The sequence below is a fragment of the Chionomys nivalis genome, chromosome 2, assembly GCF_950005125.1.
Source record: "Chionomys nivalis chromosome 2, mChiNiv1.1, whole genome shotgun sequence".
NCBI classification, from domain to species: Eukaryota; Metazoa; Chordata; class Mammalia; order Rodentia; family Cricetidae; genus Chionomys; species Chionomys nivalis.
In genome coordinates, this window is record NC_080087.1 from 105,185,532 (window position 1) to 105,210,695 (window position 25,164).

Genomic DNA, 25,164 nt, shown 5'->3' on the forward strand with positions numbered 1-25,164 from the left:
CCAGGAGCTCAGACTCTCTATGTTCCCTTGTTTCTCTTGCAGTATTTTCTCAGGTTGTTCTGAATTATCATTCATCCACTCTCCTGAAAGGCTCCATCATGTCAAGGGAATCAGGAAGAAGTAATGGCAAAGTCACACCGAATCATCCCAAGTGACTGCTATGCAGCTCTCGCTGGAGTGAACCAAAGGTCCAGACTCCAACCTAAACAGTACCATTATGAGGCAGGCACAATGGTGCACACCTGTGATCCCACCAGGAGATCAGGAGACCAAGGTAACCCTTAGCTACACGAGACCCTGTCTCATAGAAGAGTTCCACATGGAAGATGAAGATGGAGGGACGATGCATCCATCCGTCCATGGGCAGGTTGAAAGATGGCAGAGAGAAGCCTGGGACACCTTCCTTCCTTTCAGTATTACAACGGTGTTAAGGAATGGAGACAACCTCTAAAAGGGAAGACACAGAGGGCACTAGGCAGCCACACACTCAGGATGAAGAAATACTTTATTCAGTTCATTCCCTCCAGCTTATCCAAAGTTGCCACATCGCTACCTTCAAATGGCAAAACAAATCACAAATAACATGGGACAGAAAATGGCAGTGTTCACCTCCTCCCCACAGCACAGACTGTCACTGGCTAGAAAGCTGTGGATGCAACTCTCTTCAATCCAGGAACTCAAGCCACTAGGCAAAACAGGCTATTAGGTAGTTAAATGCTGGGCAACACTATGGGCTCCACCCTGCAGCCCCAGAATCCTCAACAGCTGTAAACTCCCCCAGTAAAGCCTTCTCTTCAGTCATAGGGAACTCTGCAGGAGCCAGTCCCTTCTACTTTCTCTGTGCACACAGTCGCACATGGGGGCTGATAAAATGGCTCAGAGGATAAAGGCACTTTCCACCATACAGCTATCTGAGTCAATCCCTGGAACCCGAATGGTAGAAGGAGAGAACCAAGTCCCTTAAGCTGTCCTTCAATCTCCATATCCACACCATAGCTTACATGGGAATGCATGTAAACACAAACATACACATCACGCACAATGGATGGATGAATGAATGAATGATGAATGAATGAATGAACGAATGAATGAATGAATGAAAATAAAAGACTGCACATGAAGGAAGCTTCTATCCAGTAAGATACAGGCCACAAAATTAAGGCATTTTGGAGGGAAATCAGAGGGCAAAAAGCACTTATTATAACAATATATCAAAAATGTCATTGTACTTTTGAAAGCTCTTAACTAGGCACAAGGGCAAAAAACAATCTGTCCTGACCACCGCAAACAAGCACACGCTCATCCCCAAACAGCAAAGAGGGGGTTGAAGTGAGCATGTCTCCAGCACAAGCACACAAAGCCTAGTGCATGATACACACGCCCAACACCAATGGAAGCAGTGGGAGCCGTGCAGACACTACAGGGAGAGCAGGGCCGGTTAGCCGTCAGGAGCAGTCACACTGCGTGTGCAAGAAATTCATGTTCATAAATGCCAATCTCCAGTCAGATTTACAAAACAAAGAGGCTGAACACACAGCTCAGTGGTAGAGTGCTTCCTCATATGCACAGGATCATGGTTCAGTCCCCAGGACTGGCTGAAAAGAGCTCTGTGTCCAACACATGTTGAGGCTCGAGAAGGTCCCCCTATATCCTTCTCACTTCATCATCTTTTGTCAGGCTAGAGTGTAGAGCAAATACTCCACAAATCACTGTCCACTTGAAGACCTGAATGTCCCCATCTGTGGGGCTTTCTTGGAATGACCGCAAATCCCTAACAGTAAAGCACATGGACCTACTACTTACTGCATGCCGAGGAGTATGAGAAGGAGAGGGGAGCATAAGGACAAGGAAGGAGCTCCCAAGTCAAAGAGATGGCTTCCAGAAATCTCTCAGTGCTGATGAAGTCATTAGACCCCTGCAGGGCAGTGCCTACTGGGCAGACAGAAGGAGACAAAAGGACCTGTGGACCACCACTGGTGCCATCACCAGCACCCTAGGTGCCACTGGTTCCCAAGGCCTGAGTGGGGGGACAAACAATCCTCCATGTGGGTGGCCTCATGAATTTGGGGTAGTAGAGAGGTACATCAAAAGCATGTCTAGACTTCTTAGGCCATGCGCAGTGACCCTAGAGAATACTCTTGGACCCCAGGCATGGGGAAGCTGCAAAGCCTTTCACCACCATGCAGGCTATTAAAAATCCAAGATGTCTCATTAGTTTGTAACATCCACTATAACCGGACTGGTGCCAGGATATCAGTAACAAGGAAACTGGAAAAAAAAAATCTGTGAACTGCAACCAAGAGTGTTTTAAATGCAAAGACATAGCCCGCACCATCACTTTCAACCAAGAGAGTTTTAAATGCAAAGACATAGACCGCACCATCACTTTCAAGCCAACATTCTAGTATCTGCCAGGAAGGACATGACGACCGAATAAGACAAGCCAATCAGCTGAGGAAATTGGATTTCCTCTAGCATTACATGCTGCCCTTCTCCTTCCCACTGCACAGCTCTCTGCAAATGCTGCACAGTGGGCTGCAATGATCCCACTGTGCCACCAGAGCACAAGGTCAGTACTACAGCGCCGGCTCTCAACATTGCTACCACCATTAAGTGCACTTCCATTAAGACCACGGGACAGAGACCACTCCCAGAGGACCTGCCTGTGTCAGCTCTCACAGGACGTCACTGGAGTCCACTGAAAGGCAGAGCACAAAGGTCCTCCTGCCTGCAGTGGAGCCTCCACAGTTCCAGGAACTAGCTGAAACAGGTCAGGGCATGCTTATCTCTGCTCAGGCCCATATACAGTACTTTTCTTTTCAGAAAATTTTTATCTTAAAAAAAATCATACGTGAAGCCAGGCAGTGGTGGCACATGCCTTTAATCCCAGAACTTAGGAGGCAGAAGCAGGTTGATCTCAGTGTGTTCGAGGCCAGCCTGATCTACAGAGCGAGTTCCAGGACAGCCAAGACTGTTTCACAGAGAAACCCTGTCTCAAAACAAACAAACAACAACAAAATTTTTAAATCATGCACGAAAGAATAGAGGGAAAACTTTCAAACTGATGGTCCTTAAGCCTGATAACAGAAACAGCCAACATTTGAAAATTGCTAATTACCTACTTAAAAAGTATTTTTGCCTAAATTTACCTAATGTCAAAACAAAACAATCAGGGAAGAAGAATATAAATAAATAAATAAACAAATAAATAAGTGGGTGAATAAATAAGAAAATAAATAAAAGTGATAAACATCACGAGTACAATAGCTACAAAACGTATGACATTGGTAGGTTTCTGGAAATATGTCTAAAAGCACACACCAAGATAAATTCTAAGGCGTCAGCACTGGCTAAACTCCAGCCTGCCTGGCCAAGACTCAAGGCACAAACCTCTGTTTAAATCAAGTGACTGCCCCAGGAATAACAACAATCACACAGATCCCCCTTGGATGAGCAGGGACAGCTTCAGGCTCCTTCGCTCTGGGCCACTGGGCTCCTCTGCTAGGGCCAGCTCAGCCAGAAGGTAGTAGTGTCATCAGGCCTACCACACTTCCACACTAAGGAGACACCCAGAGCTCTCAGAAGTCTGTCAAGTAAACAGCAGTCCTCACCAAGGCTACATCAGCTCCCCGTGGTGCCTCTCATGATCCTGGAGTGCTCACGATAGCATTGCTCTTTCCTACCTGTACCTCATCCTTGAGAGCAACAAAATGCAGTACTTTCATAGAGCTACTGAAACAAGGAGGTGTGTCCTCAGTCAGCACCAATGCTATTTCGCATTCAGGTTTGCCAGCTCGAAGTTTTGAACAAGCAGCAGAACCTCACAGTGCCGAGATTCTGAAAATAATAAGCGCAGGGGACGCTACTCATGTGGCCTGGGCCCCCTACAGAACAGCTGGGGGAGGTTGGGGAGGAACAGGCTCTGGCCCAGCTCATTCCCTCCCCAGACACAATACTCACTGGCCAGGGCTGGGGCAAGGCCCACTAGAACTCCATGTAGTGCATTTTGACCAGCTTGGTGTTGCTGCACAGGGCCATTCTGAGACACTGGGGTGAGGTTTGGAACTCCATCCACAGATGGTCACTAAACCACACGATGGTTCAACAGTAAAGTATCATTACAAGTTAGTTTTCTTTCATGGTCAAAATTTTAACAGATCTAACACCTGCTTGCCCCTAAACATTCTCAGATCTACAATCACCACAGATCCACACAATAGTCCTAAGAGTTTCAAAATGACAAAATGCAATTTCACCAAACAGGAGCAATCCAAGGATGCTCAAGGCTATGCATAGTTCCTGATCCAACTGCCCATGACCCTCACACCTGCACTGAGTCATCTCTCTCACCAACAACCCTGGGCAGGACGGGGAAAGATCTCTAGGACTGCCCACAAAGGCACTGAACCGGAAAGAGGGAGACACAGCCTCTGGTGGGCACCAAGCAGCAGGAACTGCTTAGCCTGGAACCACCCAGGTAGCCCATACAGTTCCCATTTTCTGTATGGGAGGATCTGTATAGAACACCCCAGTGTCATCTTATCCTGTGAGAAGTGGCAGTGAGTGCTATTGGGATGGTCCCTGGTCTAAATGTGGGCAGTCACTTCCTGGCTAGTTCTAGGTGGGCCTCCTAAAGGTAATCATTGTCTGAAGATCCCCAGGGTGAGACATCCGTCAGAAAACCTTTGACAGGACAGGTACTGTACTGTGGACACTGTGCTGGGACCTCCATGCACTGAGATAGCAGGCAGTGTATGCAGCCAAGAAACCATCTTGGAATGAAGACACTTCCAAGAGAGAATGCTGCAGCAGTAAGAAGGGAAGCACACCTAACCGCACATACAGACAAACCCGGGCAGGAAAACAGACCAGCAAGTGCAAGAACTGTGTGTCTGTTTCCTACATGTTTTCTTATCAAAACTCTCTTCTTGTTTGGATATTAAGCCTTAAAAGAATAATTAATTGCAAAGCAAGAACATAAATACCTTTGGAAAATACAAGCTTTCCCCACTAGGGCTACCACGAGGCTTGCAGGTTCAACCCATACTGCACACATTTCACAACCCATTTCATTAATATGTAACAGTAAAAATCCAGAACAGATATTGAAGAAGAACAAAATTAAGTTTGTATGCCCCTCTCAGTTGACAGTGACTCAAGGAGTGTTTGATGGCCCAAGCACCTGAGACAGAATCACAATTCAAGAGAACATGGCTGTTTCTTCTTCACTGACAGTCAGGGAACAAGTTGGCAGCGCAGGACATGGTTCACAGGATGTAAGAGTCAACTTTCACTGCAGATGATCGGCTTCCTCACTGCAGTCAACGCTGCATCTGAACTCTACTCATAAAGCAGAAATTTCTTTATAGGGTCTGGCAGCGGCAGCGAGGGAACCAGATGCAGTCGGTATTTGCCAAGAGCTCTTCTCACAGCCACACGGCACAAACTCAGCAAGGTCCTGGGAATACCTGGAGAGTGTGAAGGCAAAAGGTTTATTCCATCCTGGTTCTAAATGGCCAAAGCTGATTATAGTGGGCACAACTGCACTAACATAGCATTCCTAATCTCAGAGCCAAGGAGGCCCTGGAGGCAAGGAAGGCCTTGCTATCTGCTTCCATCTAACCAGGCATGTGTGCATCTGATGGCCCCACCTTCTGCAATCCTCAGTGCCCTAAAAAAGGCTGCCCATGGGAGACCCCACAGATGAGAGCAAATGACCCACACTCTTGCTCTGTCCCAGCAGGGGCAAGGAGGCCTGGGGACACCAAGTTTGTAGTACTTGAATTCAGAGATTAGGCTGGCAGTCCTGCCCCAAATCAACAAGTAGCCAAGGCCCTACTTCAGGAAGAAAAGGCGACAAGAAAACCGTTGTGAATGCAAGCAGCTTCATTCTATCAGCCTGTTTCCCACCTGGCCGTCAGCCAGCAACTTGGAGGAAGGCTAAACAAGAATGTTTCCATGAACTGGCTTGGATATAGACAACAGAAATACACTGGTATTAATGTTCTTTGGGAAATAAGAGACTACAGGAGCCTATTATTTGTGTTTTAATAAATAAAGCTTGTCTGAAGATCAGAGTGCAAAGCAGCCACACTAGTCAGTCATACAGGCCTGGCAGTGGTGGCACACACCTTCAATCCCAGCAGCCACACTAGTTAGCCATAGAGACTGGGCGGTGGTGGTGCACGCCTTTAATCCCAGCACAAGAGAGGATTATAAAACAAGGGTAGACAGGTTTTAGACTCAGTCTTCAGACTGAGGATTCGTGGAGATAGGATCTCTCCTGTTTCAGTCTGAGGTAAAGATAAGAGCCAGTGGCTGGCTGCTTTGCTTTTCTGATCTTCAGCTTGAACCCCAATATCGGCCACTGGGTTTTTATTATTCTTCCTACAAGAGACCGAATATAAGATTATCAATTCCGATGTCCTCTGACAGGATGGCAGGAGTGACGGGGAGAGGGCACCAGGCAGGAATTAAGATAGACACACAGGACAATTTCTGAATTCCAGAGAGCACTGACAGCAAACCCAAGCATAGATAAATTTCAAACTCTCTTGCCACTCACTTATTAATTCCTTAGCAAACTTCTTCTACACAAACAAACTCCAGATCTTATTTTTAACAAAAACTGGATTATCACAGAACTCAATCTAAGGCTATTTGAAGGGAACTAAAAAAAAAAAAAAGAGGAACTCTAAAAAATGAGCTTATAACTGTTTAATAAATACATGTGAAGTCAGATATAAAAAGGGGGGAGAAAGCAAAGATGAATAAGAATAAAACAAATGACCCATGAATGAGAACACCATGATGGGTCAACAGGATGGCTCAGAGGGTAAGAATGCCACTTCCACGCTTAATTACCTGAGTTCAACCCATAGGACCCATGTGGCAGGAAGAAAGGACTCCTGTAAGGTTTCCTCTGACCTCTACACGCATACTATGGCATGTGCATGATTCCCTCGCATATACATAAATCAATATACTAAAAATATTTTTAAAGAAAATTACATGATGAAACCCCTCACTTGGTACAATGATCTAAGAGACAAATTAAGAAAAAAAAGAAAATAAAAAACAAACTAAGAAAAAAAGAAGTAAAAAAGAAAAATGTAAAAAAGAAACCATTAGCTAAGAATGAGGTCAAAAAGCAGAGCAAAATGGTAGAGAACATAATTCTAAGAACATTGAAAGCATACATCTACTTTTATAGATTTCTGGCACCAGTTTCAGGTGTTTGGGAATGGCAAAATAACCATTTGGAGCTGGGGAGAGTTCAGTCGGTAAAGAGCTTGCCCTGAAAGAACAGGGACTCACCTCTCAGAGAAACCGAGTAGTGTACATTCTGTCATCCCAACACTGGGCAGCCAGGGAGAGCAGATCCCTGCAACCGGTTCTGCTAGCCTGAGGGAAATACCCAAGGCTGTCCTCTAGCCTACACTCTCTCCTCTCTCTCTCTCTGAACAGCCACTCTGGAGAACTACTGGTCCTAACCGAAGGCTTTAATTAAGTGCTTTAACTGGAATTTCTTGGCGGCTGGGGGGGGGCGGGGATTGTTATTTTGTTATTAAGATTTACTTATTTATTTTCATGTGTATGGGTGTTTTGCATGCATGTATGTCTGGGCACCATATGCATGAAGTGCCTGCAAAAGCCAGAGGAGAGTCTCCTAGAACTAGAGTTATAGACAGCTGGGAATCAGGCCCTCTGAAAGAGGAATCAGTGCTCTGGTTCAGGCAACTCCATATCACAAGACAGTGCTGAGCTCAGGCTACTTACTTCTGGCCTCTTTAAAGACCTGCAAGGCCTCAGGGTCCATCTTCCTTCTGCCTGTTGCCTCTGGGCCCAGTGATTCCCACTTCACCAGGTTCAGGTTGGCTCCAAAGTCTACCAACAGGCTCACGAAGGCAGCCTCACAACCATGGCGCAGGACAGCATCCATAACACACCCAGGGGAGCCCCTGTAGAATTTCTGTGTGTTGACAGGACCATTGCAATTGAAGTCAGGATTTGCCCCTGCCTTCAGAAGGAGCCTGAAACACTGAAGGTTATGGTAGGCAGCACTGATGTATAGAGGACAGACCACCAAGGAGGTAAGCCGCCTTGTGAAAAGGGTCTGGGTGTCAGGAGACAGGTGAGGGTTGACATCAACATCCGCCCCATACCTACAGAAAGAGAGAAATAAGTTATAAGTCAAACTCACACCATAGAGCCTGTCTAGTACTCTGAGGAAGGCATCTGACGGTCACACAGGAAGCCTCTGGAGACTCCACAGGTAACACACAGTCTACCTGCAGGAACCATATCAAAAAGACTCAACTAACCACTGTTCAGAAATATTTAGGGGAAAACTCAGCCAATAATGAACATGTGCAGTCACTTTCCTGTCCTTACTGTCTAGACAATAGATTACAACAGTACAGCACCTATAGTAGTATTGTATTTTAAGCTGTCTATGTGCCAAGACTACATGCAGAAACTCTACTGTTGTATCAAGGGATGACTTCCAGCAAGAGAAAGCAACAAGTAAAAACATGGAATCCATTCATGCACATTCCAAAGGGAAGTATTTCAGATTTTGCAAAATAAAGTAATTCAAAACTATACAATTTCAGAGGTAAGAGAAAAAAAACTTTCAAATTCATTATAAAACTAATAACCCAACTCAATTTTAAAATCTACAATAAGCAAAAACTTATAAAAACAAAGAAAATCCAAATATATATTTAGAAAGCAGTATACCAAAAACTCATGGGATTACCCTAAAAATTAAAAATTAACTTCAATATTAGAAATCCCATTAACAGAATATACTGTATTAATGGATCTCAAGGAAAAATACTGATTAACACTAATAATGCAAAAAGGCAAGAGTTATACATGTTTTAAAATATACTATGAAACAGAAAGTGATAGCCATTTCCTTAAAGTGATAAAATACATTTTCTGAAGCCAGAAATCATCATCTTATTTCACAGGAAGTACCAGAGTACCCCTTGCTACAGGGAAGCACAGCACAGACCCTCCACATGGTGGCCTCTGTGACGCCGATGCTGAAAGCATGAGGAGTGTAACTGGCAAAGGCGATCAGATAAACAAGGCTAGAAAGGAAGAAATGAACCATTTTCTATGCTCAGAGGAAAGGATTACAAAATCTAAAAAGGTCTACAAGAAATGAATAAACAACAAGCAATAAGATAATTCACTAACATAACAGACTAAAATGACAGCCTTCATATATATATATATATATATATATATATACACATACATACATATATATGCATATATATACACACACACAAAAGCCCAGCTTAAAGATTAATTAGAAAAGCAGTAGCCATTATGACAACAAAATAATTTTAAATGATCTATATAAACATAAACATAATAAATCAGAGTTATAAGAACAGACCTAAGAAATAAGACACATCAAACACTAGAAGAGGCTCAGAATCTCACAAATTTTCCTTAAGTTGATTTTATGAATCAACTTAACTACTGAACTACTGAAGCTAATTACAAATAAATAGTACCCCTGGAACTAATACACTGGTTCTAAAGTTCAACTGGAAGATGAAACAAGATCAAAAGCAAAGCAACCACGCAGAAGAGATAGCGCCACCATAAGAAGGGCTTAGTATAAAGATCTATAAAACTATAACACAAGCATGTGGATGAGCCAGCAGACCCATGTAAACTCATAAAACATCTTACAACAGACCCAACTGCAAGCATAAATTAAGTATATACAGTAAATAACTATCTTAAGAGGGAAGAGTAGTCTTGAACTTTTTAAAAATGTTTTAATGATTTATTTTTATTTTATGTACATTAGTGTTTTGCCTACATGTATATGTTGGACCCCCTGGAACTGGAGCTACAGACAGTTGTGAGCTTTCATTTGAGTGCTGGGAAATGAACCCAGGTCCTCTGGAAGTGCTCATAATCACTGAGCCATCTCTCCAGTCCTTGGTGTGGGAGAATTGTCTGTATTCTGCCAATCATGTTTTAAATAAACGTTGGTTGGCCAGGCAGGAAGTATAGGCGGGTCATCCAGACAGGAAGTAGAGGTGGGGCAATGAGAACAAGAGAATTCTAGGAAGAAGGAAGCCCATTCCTCCCAGGCCTGCCCAGACCACTGAAGAAGCAGGATGTGATCTGCCCTGATGAAAAAGGTACTGAGTCATGTGGCTAACACAGATAAGAATAATGGGTTAATATAAGTTATAAGAGTACGAAGCCTGAGCTAATGGGCCAATCAGTTTATTACTTATGTAGACCTCTGTGTGATTTTTCTTTGGGACCTTGCCGGCTGTGGGAACTGGGCAGGACAGAAACCCCAACAAGCAGGCCCACATGTTACAAGCCCTGGTCTTAAACTTTTTGATACTTTTTTTCCCAGGACAATTGGAAATCCATATGGGAAAAGAGAGAGTTAAGTCCATTAATCACAGTGCACACCAAGATAAATTCCAAACAGACCAGAATTTACAAATAAAGGGGGCTGGAGAGATGGCTCAGCAGTTAAGAGTACTGACTATTTTTCCAGAGGACCTGAGTTCAATTCCCAGCAACCACATGGTGGCTCACAACCATTTGTAATGAGATCAGGCGCCCTCTTCTGGCCTGCAGGCATACATGGAGGCAGAATGTTGTATACATAATAAATAAATAAAATCTTAAAAGAAATTTATTTAAAAAAAAAGAATTTACAAATAAACTATAAAACCATATGGAAACTGGAAAGATTTTTTTTGATCAAATTTACCAGCTGGGGCTGGTGAAATGGCTCAGTGGGTAAAGAACCTTGTCAAGACTGATGGCCTGAGTTCAACCCCTGGTACCAAGACACTGGACAGAGAGAACCAACTTCTGTGAGTTGTCCTCTGACCACCACACCCATGCATGCCCCATGCCATGGAAGTGCACATACACACACACACACACAAGATAAACAAAATTTTGTTAGATTGAAAAGTACCCTAAGTGTCTGTAGGATGGGAAAGTCCAATGTTAACTGACTGTGCTTTAATAGAAACAGAACTATCACTCTTTGGAACAATCCCTGAGGAGAGACATTTGGCACTTCTATCAAAACTACACACGCACTTACCCTTGAACCCATCCGCCACACTTCTTGGGACTTGTTCCCAAGACACATTTGCAAAACTAAGATGATGTGTGCACAAGGCAATTCATTAGAGCACTAATGAATTGTTCCTAACAGTTGAGCCAGGAAACTACCAACAGGGACTGGCTGGTTTATCCCTAGGAAGCAGAACAGGGAAGCTATGAAGGGAAGGAGGAATGTTGCTCGATACAGCTCTGGACTGTCCTCCAGAGCACATGGATGTGTGAGAAAGGTAAAGTAAAAAAAAAGTGCAGTTTTTACTGATCTTACAGGTTTTCATGTGCAAATATAGAATACTCAGCCACACACATACATTTACTCATTTGTAAAAGTGAAGGACAAATCATAGACCTTTGTAAATGTTTACCTAGAGGGAAAGGAGAGATCAGGACAATGAGACAAGGTTAGAAGTTAGACCTTTTCCAATATACCTTGTTGTGTAGATTACAGTTGGAACCATGCAAACACTTTAGATGGTGAAGCAACCACTAAAACATGAGAACAAAAAGGAACAACAAACCCAAGTACATCCATAACTGGTCAACCACGTTATGCTCCCCAGTATGATGAGTGTTCTTTTCAGACAGTCTAGACAGGATTAGCGGAGATAATCCCAGCATCAGATTCAATTGCAAGGACCTGAGGACCTACACAGGAAGCATAGCTTCCCAGCAGGGTAGCATCATGCAGCCTTGCCCAGAAGGTAGGTGCACAGCAATAAGAAAGCGATTTCCTAGAGCTGACCATTCCTGACTCCCAAGGGCAATCTAGATGTTATGAAGATCTCTCACTAGGTATAGGAGAGGACCCACAGACAGTCTTTTTTGCCTGCCCTTGGCATGCTTCACAAACCCCCAAATATACGGCATTTAGAGTTGCCTGAGGGCAAGTGCAAACTACTTATCTCTTTTACTCTAACCAGGGGTCAGCCAGCTGCAACAGGGAGGGTAGCCTGGTTCAGGGGGCAGAGTCCTAACAAGGCAAGCAAGGTACCGGCTAAGGACAAGGGCTTGGCATAAGGCAGTGGAGCCCAAATGGGGCAAGGAGAAGTGAGGGGAGGCAGGAGGCAGGAAGAGATGCAGATTAACTACAGACAGCATATGATGGGAACAGGAAGTAATATGGACACACACCCTCTGCTCCAGGTAAGGAACAGCAATGCTTACAGAGTAGAACACAATCCTAAAAGTACTTCATTTTAGGTCTTGGTTTCATTTTTGAGACAGGGTTTTATTATGTTGTACAAACTGGTGGCAATCTTTCAAATAACTATATAACAGACGTCTGCTTCTCTGCCCAGCTTAGGTCTTTGTTTCTGCACAGATTCTTCACTGAAAGTAGACTAGAGTCTGTAGGACTTACTCCAGGACTGACTCAGGAAAGTCTACAATGAGCTTAGACTATCCTGTTATGTGAGAAAGTAAGGATGTGTTCACCAAGCAGTAAGGACATGTCAAAAGCACACAAAGCTGGCCTAAGCCACTAGTAACATTAATGTGATCATCAAAGTAACAATGATGTAGTGTAACTCCACTAGACAAGAAACCATAAGTCTACACTAACATAAATAAAAATTGAAAATGAAACGCACGGCATTGTTGTGGGAGCTGCGGGCTGTGTTCCTGCCGCCCCAGCTCCTGGTCGCCTAGCTAGCTTATGCCCCAAAATAACAACACACAAACTGTATTCTTTTAAACACTGCTTGGACCATTAGCTCTAGCCCTTACTGGCTAATTCTAATATCCCGATCAACCCATATCTAATAATCTGTGTAGCACCCGTTTTACCGGGAAAGATCCAGCATGTCTGACCTGGCGGCTTGCTTCATCGCATCTGCCTGAGAGGAGATGCCCTGCATCTGCCCGGGAGAGGGGAGCATGGCGTCTGAGCTCACTTCCTCTTCCTCCCAGCATTCTGTTCTGTTTACTCCACCCACCTATGTTCTAACCTATGAGGGCCAAGCAGTTTCTTTATTTTTTAACCAATGACCTTCCTCCATCACGGCATATATATATATTTGCAAAATGACTCCCCACAAAATACTAGTTACAAAGGGAAGAGCAGCTTTACAATGAAAAACCTGGCAGACACCACTATCATCTAAGAATCAAAATGAAAGGCAGGAGAAACAGGATCAATGTTAGCAGGACTTACTTCTGCAAGATTCGTGCCCAATAGGATCCTCTAAAGTGGCAAACCAGTTACCTATCTGTCACCTCAGTCACCTGTCTACTTAAGCCCTCTCTGGCCCGTCTCATAAACTGTGTCATCACCTGAGTATTTCACTTGAAACAGGAAATGACAACACACAGGGACTCAACTTGTGGGGACTGATACTCAGGATCCAGAAAAGATGGAATAATACCATTTTCCCTGCCTGGATGACAGACAGCCAACAGTCTCAGCCAGCAGTCCTGCTTCACAATCTCTCTTTACCACTTCAGGTGTCTAAAGGAACTGGAATCAAAAGTGCTTCTTTGGGGCATCCCAGGCCTGGGGACACAGAAGGCAAATATTCTTTATTGGCTCCTTTACAAATAAAGCCTTACTTGTGCTCTGAGACTCTCTAGGAGTGAGAGGAGAATACAAAGAGCCAGTTTATGCATTAGGGATAAATCCTGTTCTATTGCTAGTGGCCCCAAAAACTGCCCAAGCCACACAACTGTCACCCGCATTCAGAAGCCCTAGTTTGTCTTATGCTGGTTTCCCACCTGTCAGTCTGGAGTCAGTGAGCTCACACTTGCTTGGGTCAGCTGTTTCTGTGGGTTTCCCCATCACAGTCTCAGTCCCTTTGCTCATAACATCGCCCCTCCCTGTTTATGACTGGATTCCAGGTGTTTGGCTCAGTGCTTAGCTGTGGATCTCTGCATCTGCTTCCCTCAGTTACTAGATGAAGGTTCTATAATGACAACTACACTCTCACTAAGAGCAAGCTAGCTACCTAAGCTAAACTAGCCCACCCTAGAACTAGCTGGCCTCCACATTAAGGGATGAACAAGACATCTAGGGTGGAAAGATGCTACTGAAAGTATGAAAAGGGAGAACAAAAGCTGGTTCAAACAAAAGGAAATGTAATATCAATATAATTAAATCACAACACTCAGTTCAAAACCTAATTGAAATGCAGAGGCAACTGACAAAAGTCACAACAGTAATTACAGACTTACACATTTCTCTAAATTTTGGCTGCTTTGATGGCAAAGAAAAAAATGGGGATCCTGAAGAAGAGAACTTAGGTTAACATACTATGCAAGCATTCATAACAATGTGTGTGAGGGGCATCAATAATGAAAAACTTCACTGTTATTACAGAATCCTCTTCCAAAACTCTAAGAACAAAGAAGAAATCAACTTCAACTATAGCTATTTAAAAAATTGAGCTTTGGAGGCTGGAGAGATGTCTCACCAGTTAAGCATTTGCTGCACTTGCAGGGGACCAGAGTTCAGTTCCCAGCACCCACATCATATGGCCCACAAATACCTGTAACAACTCCAGGGGATCTGATACCCCCTTCTGGTACCCACACATGGTACACACACACACAAAGTTTTTTTTTTTTTTTTTTAATATTTCAAGAATAAGGATCTAACGCTAATGCAAAAACTGGCTTTGTGAGGGCCCATTCTCTACGAGAGATAACTTGCTAGCCTAGGCACTGGGGGTGGGGCACAACTTGGCCCTGTCTCAACAAGGTGATGGAATAGACTTAGTTGACTTCCCAGGGAGGCCTTACCCTTCTCTGAGGAACAGATGGGGAGTAGGGTGGGGGGAAGATGGGGGGAGCGGGAGGAGAAGAGGGAGGGAGACTTGGAACTGGTATGTAAAATTAAATTAATAAATAAATGTAAGGGACTTTAGAGGATATGGCCAAAGCTATAAATGAAGGTAAATTTCATTGAAAGTTTACATTGTTGGGCTGGAGAGATGGTTCAGTGGTTAAGAGCTTTGCCTGCTCTTCCAAAGGTCTGAGTTCAATTCCCAGCAACCACATCTGCTCCCAACCATCTGTAATGAGATTTGGTGCCCTCTTCTGGCCTGCAGAGATACATGCAGGCAGAACACTGAATAAAGAAACACAGAAATAAAAGAAAAGTTTACATTGTTAAAAATAAATAAGCACACAACTCAAAAAGTTAAGAAAAATAACAGTAAGCATAAGGCACCAGTGGGTGAGAAAGCAGTGAAGGGCACTAATGAAGCAGTCCTTCCAAGTCCTCTAACAAGCACACTCTTAAAGTAGAAAAAAACAAATACAGAAACAGGAAAGGCTACAGACCTGGCAGTACTGACCTGATAAGAGCCTTCAGGATGTCATCCCTACCTACGCGAGAGGCATGGTAGACAGGAGTGCTGCGGTGGTGCCGGCTGCCGTTGGGGTCAGCACCAGCTTCTAAAAGGATCTCAGTGCTCTCCAGGTGCCCATTCACTACAGCCACATACAGGGCAGTCTGCCCCTTGACATCCACTAGGTCCACCTCGGCTCCTTTGCGTATGAGGAAGTCCACACAGTTCCCATGGCCTGCAGTGGCTGCGATTCTCAGTGGTGTACAGGGGAGCCAGCCACAGCACCAGACAGACTTTTCATTGATGCGGCTATATGGGGAACACAGGGAGCTAATAAGAGTCACCCCAGGCAAATGAACGGTTCTCCCTCTTCTCACACTAGCAGAGGCTCCCAAGAAAGACAGCTATTTAGGTAGCCAATGCCAATCCCCAGTTTTGGAATACCTTCACCTGTATGCTGAGCATCATACCCAGGATCTTGTACACATTATGCAAACACTCTACCCCTGAGCTACATTTCCAGCCCTTTGTGTTCTGTGTTCTGAAATGCTTCCACAATTGCCCTGCTGAACTTGAGCAGAGAAAATAGGCATTCGGGGTCCAGTGACAAGGAAATTAGGGGCTTCAGCAAAATAATCAGCCCTAAAACTGAGATGTCTAGTTCTTAGATACCTAACCTATATTTCAACGCCTATTCCTCTACAATACTTATATAGATCCATCAGGAACACAGGGCAGGACAGGCAGGGCCATGCATGCCCTCTTACTAGTGACCACCTATAAAGGTCCAATGCTGGAATCCTCTCCAGATAAAGACAATCAATAGTAATAATCTATCTTCTCCTACTCTGACCCAGAATAACTGAGAGTCTAGGAGATCATTAAGATTATGGGGGCAGCATTCTTGGCCAGCAGTGGCAGCCAACTGTCAAGACACAGCTCTCAGACAGTATGACCACCAGAAAAGTATATGCTGTCCACTGACCCTCCAGGTCAGCAACCAAGGTGTGTTTAACCTCAGCTTCCACACTGAAGCAGAAACTAAGGACCATCCCATAGGCAGTGTCTCTCTAAACCAGTCCTGGTGTTCCACCTCCAGTCATATATAGGCTGATACGGGCCTATAAAGTCCAGGAACCCTCCAGAACTCACCACCAGAGACATGGACAGCAAAAGAAAATGTTAAAGAAAAAGGACATTCATGAACCCTGAGTTTAAGAAAGGAGCCAATGTGGTGGCATGGGCCAATAATCTAGAACTCAGGAGGGGGAGGCAGAGGTAGAAGGGTCTGGAGTTCAAAGCCAGCCTAGGCTATAAAGCTACATAAGGGCCAAATGGGAAGGAAGAAATAGGAAAAAGGGGAGAAAAAGGGAAGAGAGAGAAGAGGACAAGGAGAGAAGAGGGGACAGGGAGAGGGAAGGGGAGCACAATAGGAACTTCACTGAACTCTTTCATTCTACTGCTCTATCTGTATGCTTAAGTCTTTCAGGGGATTGAGCCACATTAAATAAATTTAAATTTTGTGCTTGGTTTTATTAGGTTTATTCATTTTATTTCACATATGAATGTTTTGCCTGTACATATGTTTTTGTGCCACATGCATGCTTGGTGCCTGCAGAAGTCAGAAGAGGATGTCTCATGTGAGTGCTGAGAATTGAAACTGGGTCCTCTGTGAGAGCAACAAGTGCTCTTAACTGCTAAGCCATCTCTCCAGTCCTGTGTTTTGGTTTTTAAATACTGACATGTGCTCTATGAAATAATGCTAAGACATCAGAAGGATAAGAAAGGAGCACACTCCTGGCTGGTTAGGAATCCTTTACTTGGGAATTGTCTACACAAAGGCAGTAGTGTAGGCCTCCCACAGAGACTTCCATCAATCCACTGCGTCCACTCCTCCAGGCAAAGTAAAAACACAGAAGTATTGAAGTCCAGTTTCATTTGTATTCAATATCATTCAGACAAAGTACTCAAGGAGCCCCCAGAGAAAATGATGGGTTCTCTCCTAGCATCCTGCACAGGGAGACAGGGCAAGACTCTCAGCTTTAAAAGAAGATCCAGGACTCAGTAACTGGAAGGATTTTGTAATCAGGAGGCCAGGAAAAGAAAACAAAGGAGATAGCAGCCACCACATCCCTATAGTGGGAAGTCAGCTGGCCTATGGCTGATCACTACAGACCTGAGAAGTAAAAACGAGATCAAAGGAATGGCAATAAAGTAGTTGAAGAAAAAGAACTACTCTGGCTAAAGAGCCATTGGAGAAAGGATGAAGGTTAAGGGCATGCGATACTCTCAGAGGACCTGAGTTCGATTCCCAGCACCCACATCAGGTGGCTCACAATCACCTAATTTCAAAGGATGATCTCCCTCTTCAGGACCCTGTGGCCACCTGTATTTACACGCACATACCCACCCGTCCCCCATACACACATAATTTAAATGAATAAAATAGTCAGGCATAGTGGTTGGTGCACACCTTTCTTTAATCCCAGCACTTAGAGGACAGAGACAGGCTGATCTCTGTCCATCCTGGTATACATAATAAATTCTGATCCAGCCAAGGCTACATAGTAAGACCCTGTTTTAAATAAAACATCTTTTTTATTATTATTATTTTAAAGAGCCATAGGGGACTTGGAGGGGCAAGGCCACTACTGACATCTCTAACATTGCCTTCAAGAAAAACACTGAGGAAACTAATGCCTAGATAGGACAAGTTACCAGAAAACACAAAGGTCAATCACAGAGCCAGACTTGAACCCAGGGACACCTGCCCACAGTACCCGGCCACCAATAACTCTTCCTTTTGTCCCTCCACTAAAATCAAAAGGCATTCCTGCAGCATCAGTCTTAATCAGCAATCCAAACCACAAATTTCAGTCTCCTGAAGACCCACAGGTCAATACCTGCTACCAGCCCCAGCAGGGATGCTCACCTCCGGTAGCTCTCCTCTTGCAGTAGATTCCTGAGGGTCTGGAGGTCCCCTACATAGGCTGCATCATGGAGCCTTGTATCTTCACAGTGCTCTAGTGGATGGTCACAGAACTGTTCTCTCAGCCACTCCTTCAGATTAGGACCTGCATGAAGAGAGGGGCTCCTAGCAGTGTGGGAAACCGTTAGCAAGGCCAACCAAATAGGACGCCTTCTGCAGAGGCTCCTTCCTGCCCAGCCACACAGGAACTTTCAAATTCCCAGAAAACCTGTAGGGTTTCCCTTATCAAACTAGCCATCCCTGACACCAAGCCTGATAAAATTATTTTTCTAAAAAGAAAAAAAAATGTCCTAGTCCATGTGATCGACTGGGGAACAATGGAACAATGAGCCAACAGGACTTTATAGCATAGAAGATTCTACATAAAGTACTGCCAAATTAAAATTGAAAATATTACGCCAAAAATTCTAGCATGTAATTACTCTAATTTATCCCAAGTATGTAAGAACATCTTTAAAATGGGGCATCTGAAAGGAGAATGGCAGCCATCTCCTTTACTACAAAGACAGCTGGTTATTAAAAACCAAGGACCAAACAAGAGTTGCTATATAGAAGGTAGGTGAGTTTCCCACCATGCTGCTCTGAGAAACAACAACAAAGGTGTCTAGAGAAGAAAAACCTCAGCAGAATCCTACTGCATCCACAGAGGTCTGTGTGTTAGAGGTCTGCCCAGTATGGTAGTGCTGAGAGACAACACAGCCCTTTAACCAGTGTGGCATCACATGGGTCACAGGGTCAGTGGGAAAGTGTCTTCCTGCAGATCTGCAGAATTTCTCCTGGGATCCTGGAGAGGTCTTATCAGAGGGTAATTATAAGAACATGAAACCTGCCCCACCTAGACTCTGGCTTCCTGATTAGCCAGGAGATCACAGTTCCTCCACTGGTGTCTGCCTCGAGGTGCCTACATCAGAACCTGCACCATGAAATTCAGGCTCTAAGACTGAACTAAATAAATCACTTTTCTTTATAGTTATCCTATCTCAGGTATTTTGTTGTAGCAATGAAAATAACAGGAAAAGTCTCAAATGTAACATTTTGTATAAAAATTACACTTCAAGATGTCTCAATTAGTAGTACTTGCCATGCCAACACCAGCCCTTAAGCTCAGATCCAACACTCATATAAAAAGCCAAGACCAGTTGCACATGCCTATAGTTCTACCAGGAGTAGGGGAGGCAGAAACATGAGGCTCCCTAGGGCTGTGGATCTCTGGGTGGCTGGCATCCAGTCTAGCTAAATCCAAATCTGCAAACTCCATATGCAGTGAGAAACCTTGTTTCAAAAATAAGGTGGATAACACTAAATGTTGACCTCTGATCTCCACATATACATGTGCACACACAGACACAAAGAGAAATAGAAAAATTATAACTAAGTAAAAAACTAAAAAATAAATGCATAAATACAAGTACAGCCTATATAACAAAAAATAAAGAGGACTAAATAGAAAAACCATATTATTATGTACTAGAGTGAGAAGATTCAATATAAAAGAATTCTCAAGGTTACCCATAAATAAAATGTAGCCAGTCTCTTCAGAAATTTGATACTGGATATGCCAAAAATATTCCAAAATTTATTTGTAGATATACATAAGGGAGATTTTTTTTTGTTGTTTTAGTAAGAATAATGGGCCAGGCCGTGGTGGCACACTCCTTTTAATCCTAGCATTTGGGAGGCAGAAGCAGGTGGATCTCTGCGAGTTCAAGGCCAGCCTGGTCTACAGAGTGAGTTCCAGGACAGCCAAAGAAACCCTATCTTAAAAAACAACAAACAAACAAAATAATGGGGTGGAAAAAAAACCTCTATCACACTAGATAACAAAACTCTCACCAAACTGAACAAAAACAAAACAATAGCAACACAAAATCAGGCATCAAAAGCAGAGAGAGAAATGTAGTCAATGGAGAGTATTTGTACAATTAATCACCTGCTTGGAAACATCTGCATCGCTGCTCATATCGCTGCTCTAAACTTAACTCCAGGAGACTGATGTTTTATAAAAACTTGCATCAAAAGGTGTTATAAAAACAGCACAAATTCTAACTGCTGCGATACAAGTCTCCCACCCTGTGATGATGTCCTAGCATGTGACCAGGCGTCATTCTAAAGCATACCCTTCACAAGCAGGCTTTTTCTAGATGTTGTTTTCATATTCAAACAGAATGTCCTTTTTTTTTTTTTTTTTTTTTTTTTTTTTCAGAAAAGCCAGCTTTATTTCTAATACTCTGACTGATATGAGCCTTTAGCGGGTACCAATAGTCCCTTGCCACACTCGGACCAGGTTGTCTGTGTAACCAGCAAACAGAGTCTGGCCATCAGCAGACCATGCCAGGGAGGTGCACTGGGGTGGCTCTGCCTTGCTGCTGGTGCTGATGACTTCTTGCTTCAGCTCATCTACAATGATCTTGCCCTCCAAGTCCCAAATCTTGATACTGGGGCCAGTAGCAGCACATAACCAGTAGCAGTTGGGGCTGAAACACAAGGCATTGATGATGTCCCCACCATCCAGTGTGTAAAGGTGTTTGCCTTCATTCAGATCCCACAGCATGGCTTGGCCATCCTTGCCTCCAGAAGCACAGAGAGATCCATCAGGAGAGACTGTCACTGTATTCAGGTAGCCCGTGTGGCCAATATGGTTGGTCTTCAGCTTGCAGTTAGCCAAATTCCATACCTTGACCAGCTTGTCCCATCCACAGGAGACGATGATAGGGTTGCTGCTATTTGGGGAGAAGCGGACACAAGACACCCATTCTGAATGACTCTCATCCTGGACAGTGTACTTGCAGACCCCCAGAGTGTTCCATAATTTTATGGTCTTGTCTCGGGATCCAGAGACAATTTGCCGGTTGTCAGAAGAGAAGGCAACACTCAGCACATCCTTAGTATGGCCCACAAATCGTCTCGTGGTGGTGCCCGTTGTGAGATCCCAGAGGCGCAGTGTTCCATCCCAGGAGCCTGAGAGGGCAAACTGGCCATCAGAGGAGATAACAACATCACTAACAAAGTGTGAGTGACCTCGTAGAGCACGCTGTGGTATGCCATAGTTGGTCTCATCCCTGGTCAGCTTCCACATGATGATGGTCTTGTCTCGAGACGCAGACAGGATCATGTCCGGGAACTGCGGGGTGGTGGCGATCTGGGTTACCCAGCCGTTATGGCCTTTGAGGGTCCCACGAAGGGTCATCTGCTCGGTCATGGCTGTGGCTGATGCGAGTGTCGCCGGAGCGACAAGGATGGCACTGGATAGCAAAGGGAGCCAGGCACCACAGCGGCAGCCACGGCGACCCCGCGGAGGAAAAGCCAGAATGTCCTTTGAGTCCCTACCGAATACAAGACTCTCCTAAAGGGACAGTGTGCTGATGAGTAGGTGGGCATCCTTGCCCTCCAGGATCTAAAAGTCCACTGAACGGGGAAGACAAAAAGGCTAATGGCAGCACAAGGTTCACAAACACCTACCTGGCTCCTTCGGATCCCACAACCTGAGTGCAGCGGATCAACAGGTGGGCATCAAGCCCAGAAACTGCTCTTTAAGGCTCCATCCAGGTCCTCCTCCATCATTGCCCCCCACTACAAGTACACTGCAGTTACCGATGGATATACAAGTCCAAAGCCAAAGTTGGGGAAGAAACAGATGTGTCAAGAAAGTGGGCACCAGAGGACTTGATCAGGTCTTTGGACCTCCCTTTGCTCATCTCTCTTCAAGGCTACCAGCCCAGGGCCAAGGCACCCTCAGAAATTCCCCCAATTCTAGAGTCAAAGGCCACTTCATGTTTGTGTTTTTCAGATCTTCCACTCCAGTGACAACACAGCTACCCCCGAGATAGCACTCAAGACCAGCCCCTCCACCCCGAGCTGCAGACACTAACAAAACAGATACTGAAAGGCCAAAACCAGATTCTTTTGAGTGTCTCCCACGACACTCCTGCATGACAGGGCAGCCCACTCAAGATCTTGTCTGTCCCTGAGATCAAAGTCAAAGCCAACCAAAGTTCTCGGTGGCAAAGGCTTTGTCTAGCCTCTTCAGGTCACCCTGATGACCTCGTGAGCCAAGTCAACAGTAAATAAATAAATTAAATAAATAAATAAAGTCTGTTGACTTGATGGAGGGAGGGAGGACAAGACTTTGTCATTTGTGTGGCCTTCTGAGATTTTGATACCTAAAAGAGTTCCCTGAACAAAACAAGCGCCTCTCCAAGACCAGAGATGGGCACAACAAGGTCCCTACCACACGCGTGGCAATCTCAGAAAGACCCCATGTGGGACTTCGCACCAGAAAGTTCCTCTCCTGGGAATTCTCGGTTTCATAGTGGCAGTACCGCAAAGTGGAGATCCTGGGGCAAGTGGCGAGTGTCAGTCTTTCTCTGCAGGTAGGTGGGTCAAGCGCCGCTGTAAGCGCTGTGTCACGGGCAGGCTCTCTGGGGACAGCATGGTCGTCAAGGGGGGCAGGGGGTGTCCAGTGGCTACGAGGCGCTGACTGGCAGGGCGGGATGAGGAAAAGGAGCCTGCCTTACCGACCTCTGAGAACCTTTCCTGACCAGTGTGCTCAGACCTGGAAGAGGACCACGGCTGTGGTCACTGACTAGGATCAGCTAACAGGGTAGCAGTTAAAAGACCAACTCTGGAAAGAAAACAATCCTGGAGAGGGCTGACCACGGGAGGCCGAGAGCGGGGGTCGCGCCCTGGGCCCCACGATGCCTGACGTCCACTAACTGACCCCGGGTGCGGCTCCGCAGACCTGGCCGGCGGGGACGGAGGACACGGGCCCTGGACGCCCGAGGGCCATTCTGACTGACCAGGAGACGCAGCCCCCGCTCCTCACCACCCCACGCCGCTCACGTTACCTGCGGCCCTCGGGCCGGCCCGCCCTTCGGGGCTCCCGCCCTCCGCCATGCCGACTCGGCCCTCGGCCTCCGCCTGGACCCCACGGTGGTCCGTCCGCCTCCTCGGCGACGCCGTCAAAGAGCAAAGCTGTCTGAGGTACACCTGCGACGCCACCGGCAGGTGGGCGTGTCCGGGGCTCGGCTTCCGGCCAGTATGCGCCTCGCTAGCGCACTTCCGGCTCCGCCAGCGGGGTGCTCGGGTCTCCACTTCCGGCCTAGCTAACGGACTTGAGCGCCATGCTGGGAGGAAGACAAAACTGTGTGACTGCTTCTGAGAAGGAAGCTGCAAGTGTAGGGAAACGCCTTTCCCCTGGGGGCGGAGGCTTATTTGCATGCTTCAGGAACTTCTGATTGGTAGGGTCTGTCCCCGCCCACGGAGAAAGGGCGGGACGTGGGCGTGGCCGCTGCAGCCGAGTAGAACGGAACGTTCTTGGCCTCCCGCGGCGACTGAAAGTCGTGTAGAGACTCGAGATAGCGCCCGCCACCCGTCCTTACGGTGCGGCTCCCGACGGTGCCTTCCGAGTCGGTGACTTGTAAAATGGTGTAAGTCGAGTGCAGCCCAGAATGTCTCCATGGAGCCAGCAGTGCTTGTAGCCTGGCGAGGCGTGTTGACCGAGTGACTTTCCCCAAGCACTCTCGATTTTACCCCGGTCGCACCGTGGGCGTCGCATTCTGAACAGCTCTTAAGCATGGACGCCATCGGGTACTTCCGTTCTCTCCCTCGCGACTTAGGGAAAAGTCTCTTGCAGGGGAAGGACTCCAGGGAGCCGGGAAGGCAGCGCCTTAAGGAGACAGAAGCGCCCTGCCGTGCGAGTCACGGTGGCTGTGACTTGTCTGTATCTTTGTGTGGTCATGGCACACCAGCTGAGAGATAGTAACCCATAAGTACCTCCACACACACACACACACACACACACACACACACACACACACATATCCTCACGCCCAGGCTGGCCCAGCTACCCAGGTCTGTAGAGCTGGGTGGGGCAGCCAGGAGTCACGGGCATCGAGGGTGTTGAAGGGAAAGAGAAGAGATTCCTGCGGTGGTGTTTGGGCTTGATAACAGCAGAGAGCGCCGCTGGCATGAGATACAGGTGACACCAGTGACGCTGCAGGGAAGAGAGCCAGGTGGCCCAGCCTTACCGCTCTACTCCACAACCGCAAATCCCTAGCTCGGATGTCTCGAGTGTAAAACCACCCAGATGTGCACGGACGGATAAATACACATCAAAATGTGGCCCTGTGGACCATCCATACAGCCTTAAAAAGTCTCTGTCCCGGGCTCCAGTATGGACAACCCTGGAGGACACTGTGCTCAGTAAAATAAGCCACCTATAAAGAAGAAATCGTGCACTCGTAGGAGGTCACTAAAGGAATCAACTTGGTAGAAACAGAAACGGAATAGTGGATACTAGGTTGTAGCCAGATAAAACTCCTTACTGTCACCCGAGCCAGAGAATGTCCCTTTTTTCTCTTAGAGACTGCAACTCAGGCCAAACTGGATTCATGGCTTTGACTTAGACAAGAATTCTAGAACTAGGGCTGGAGAGATGGCTCAGCTGTTAAGAGCATTGTGTGTTCTTCCAAAGGACCCGAGTTCGATTCCCAGCAACCACATGGTGGCTCACAACCATCTGTAATGAGGTCTGCTGTCCTCTTCTAGCAGGCATATATGCAAACAGAATGTTGTATCCATAATAAATAAATAAATATTTAAAAAAAGAATTCTAGAACTAGTAAAAGCAAATCTGAGGTTTTATTAAAGATATTTTAACATAGATTTAACCACAAGACTTAGAAGAGAGTATTAAGACGTACCCAAGTGTTGCTCAAGGGAGTCCCAAACCTTAGCACTAGCTACATACACCATTTT

General features: G+C 45.6%; 2 protein-coding genes across 2 annotated transcripts; both read right to left on the reverse strand.

Annotated features, from left to right (window-relative positions):
• Positions 1–495: 495 nt before the first annotated feature.
• Asb1 (ankyrin repeat and SOCS box containing 1) lies at positions 496–23,545 on the reverse strand. Its single transcript, XM_057759337.1, has 5 exons — positions 23,253–23,545; positions 18,352–18,493; positions 15,426–15,728; positions 7,780–8,165; positions 496–5,468 (listed from the first exon to the last, which is right to left on the reverse strand). The coding sequence occupies exons 1-5, from the start codon at positions 23,299–23,301 to the stop codon at positions 5,341–5,343; spliced, it is 1,008 nt and encodes a 335-aa protein (XP_057615320.1). The 5' UTR covers positions 23,302–23,545; the 3' UTR covers positions 496–5,340.
• On the reverse strand, positions 20,647–21,727 carry LOC130867393 (receptor of activated protein C kinase 1-like). Its single transcript, XM_057759350.1, has one exon. The coding sequence runs from the start codon at positions 21,605–21,607 to the stop codon at positions 20,654–20,656; it is 954 nt and encodes a 317-aa protein (XP_057615333.1). The 5' UTR covers positions 21,608–21,727; the 3' UTR covers positions 20,647–20,653.
• Positions 23,546–25,164: the final 1,619 nt, after the last annotated feature.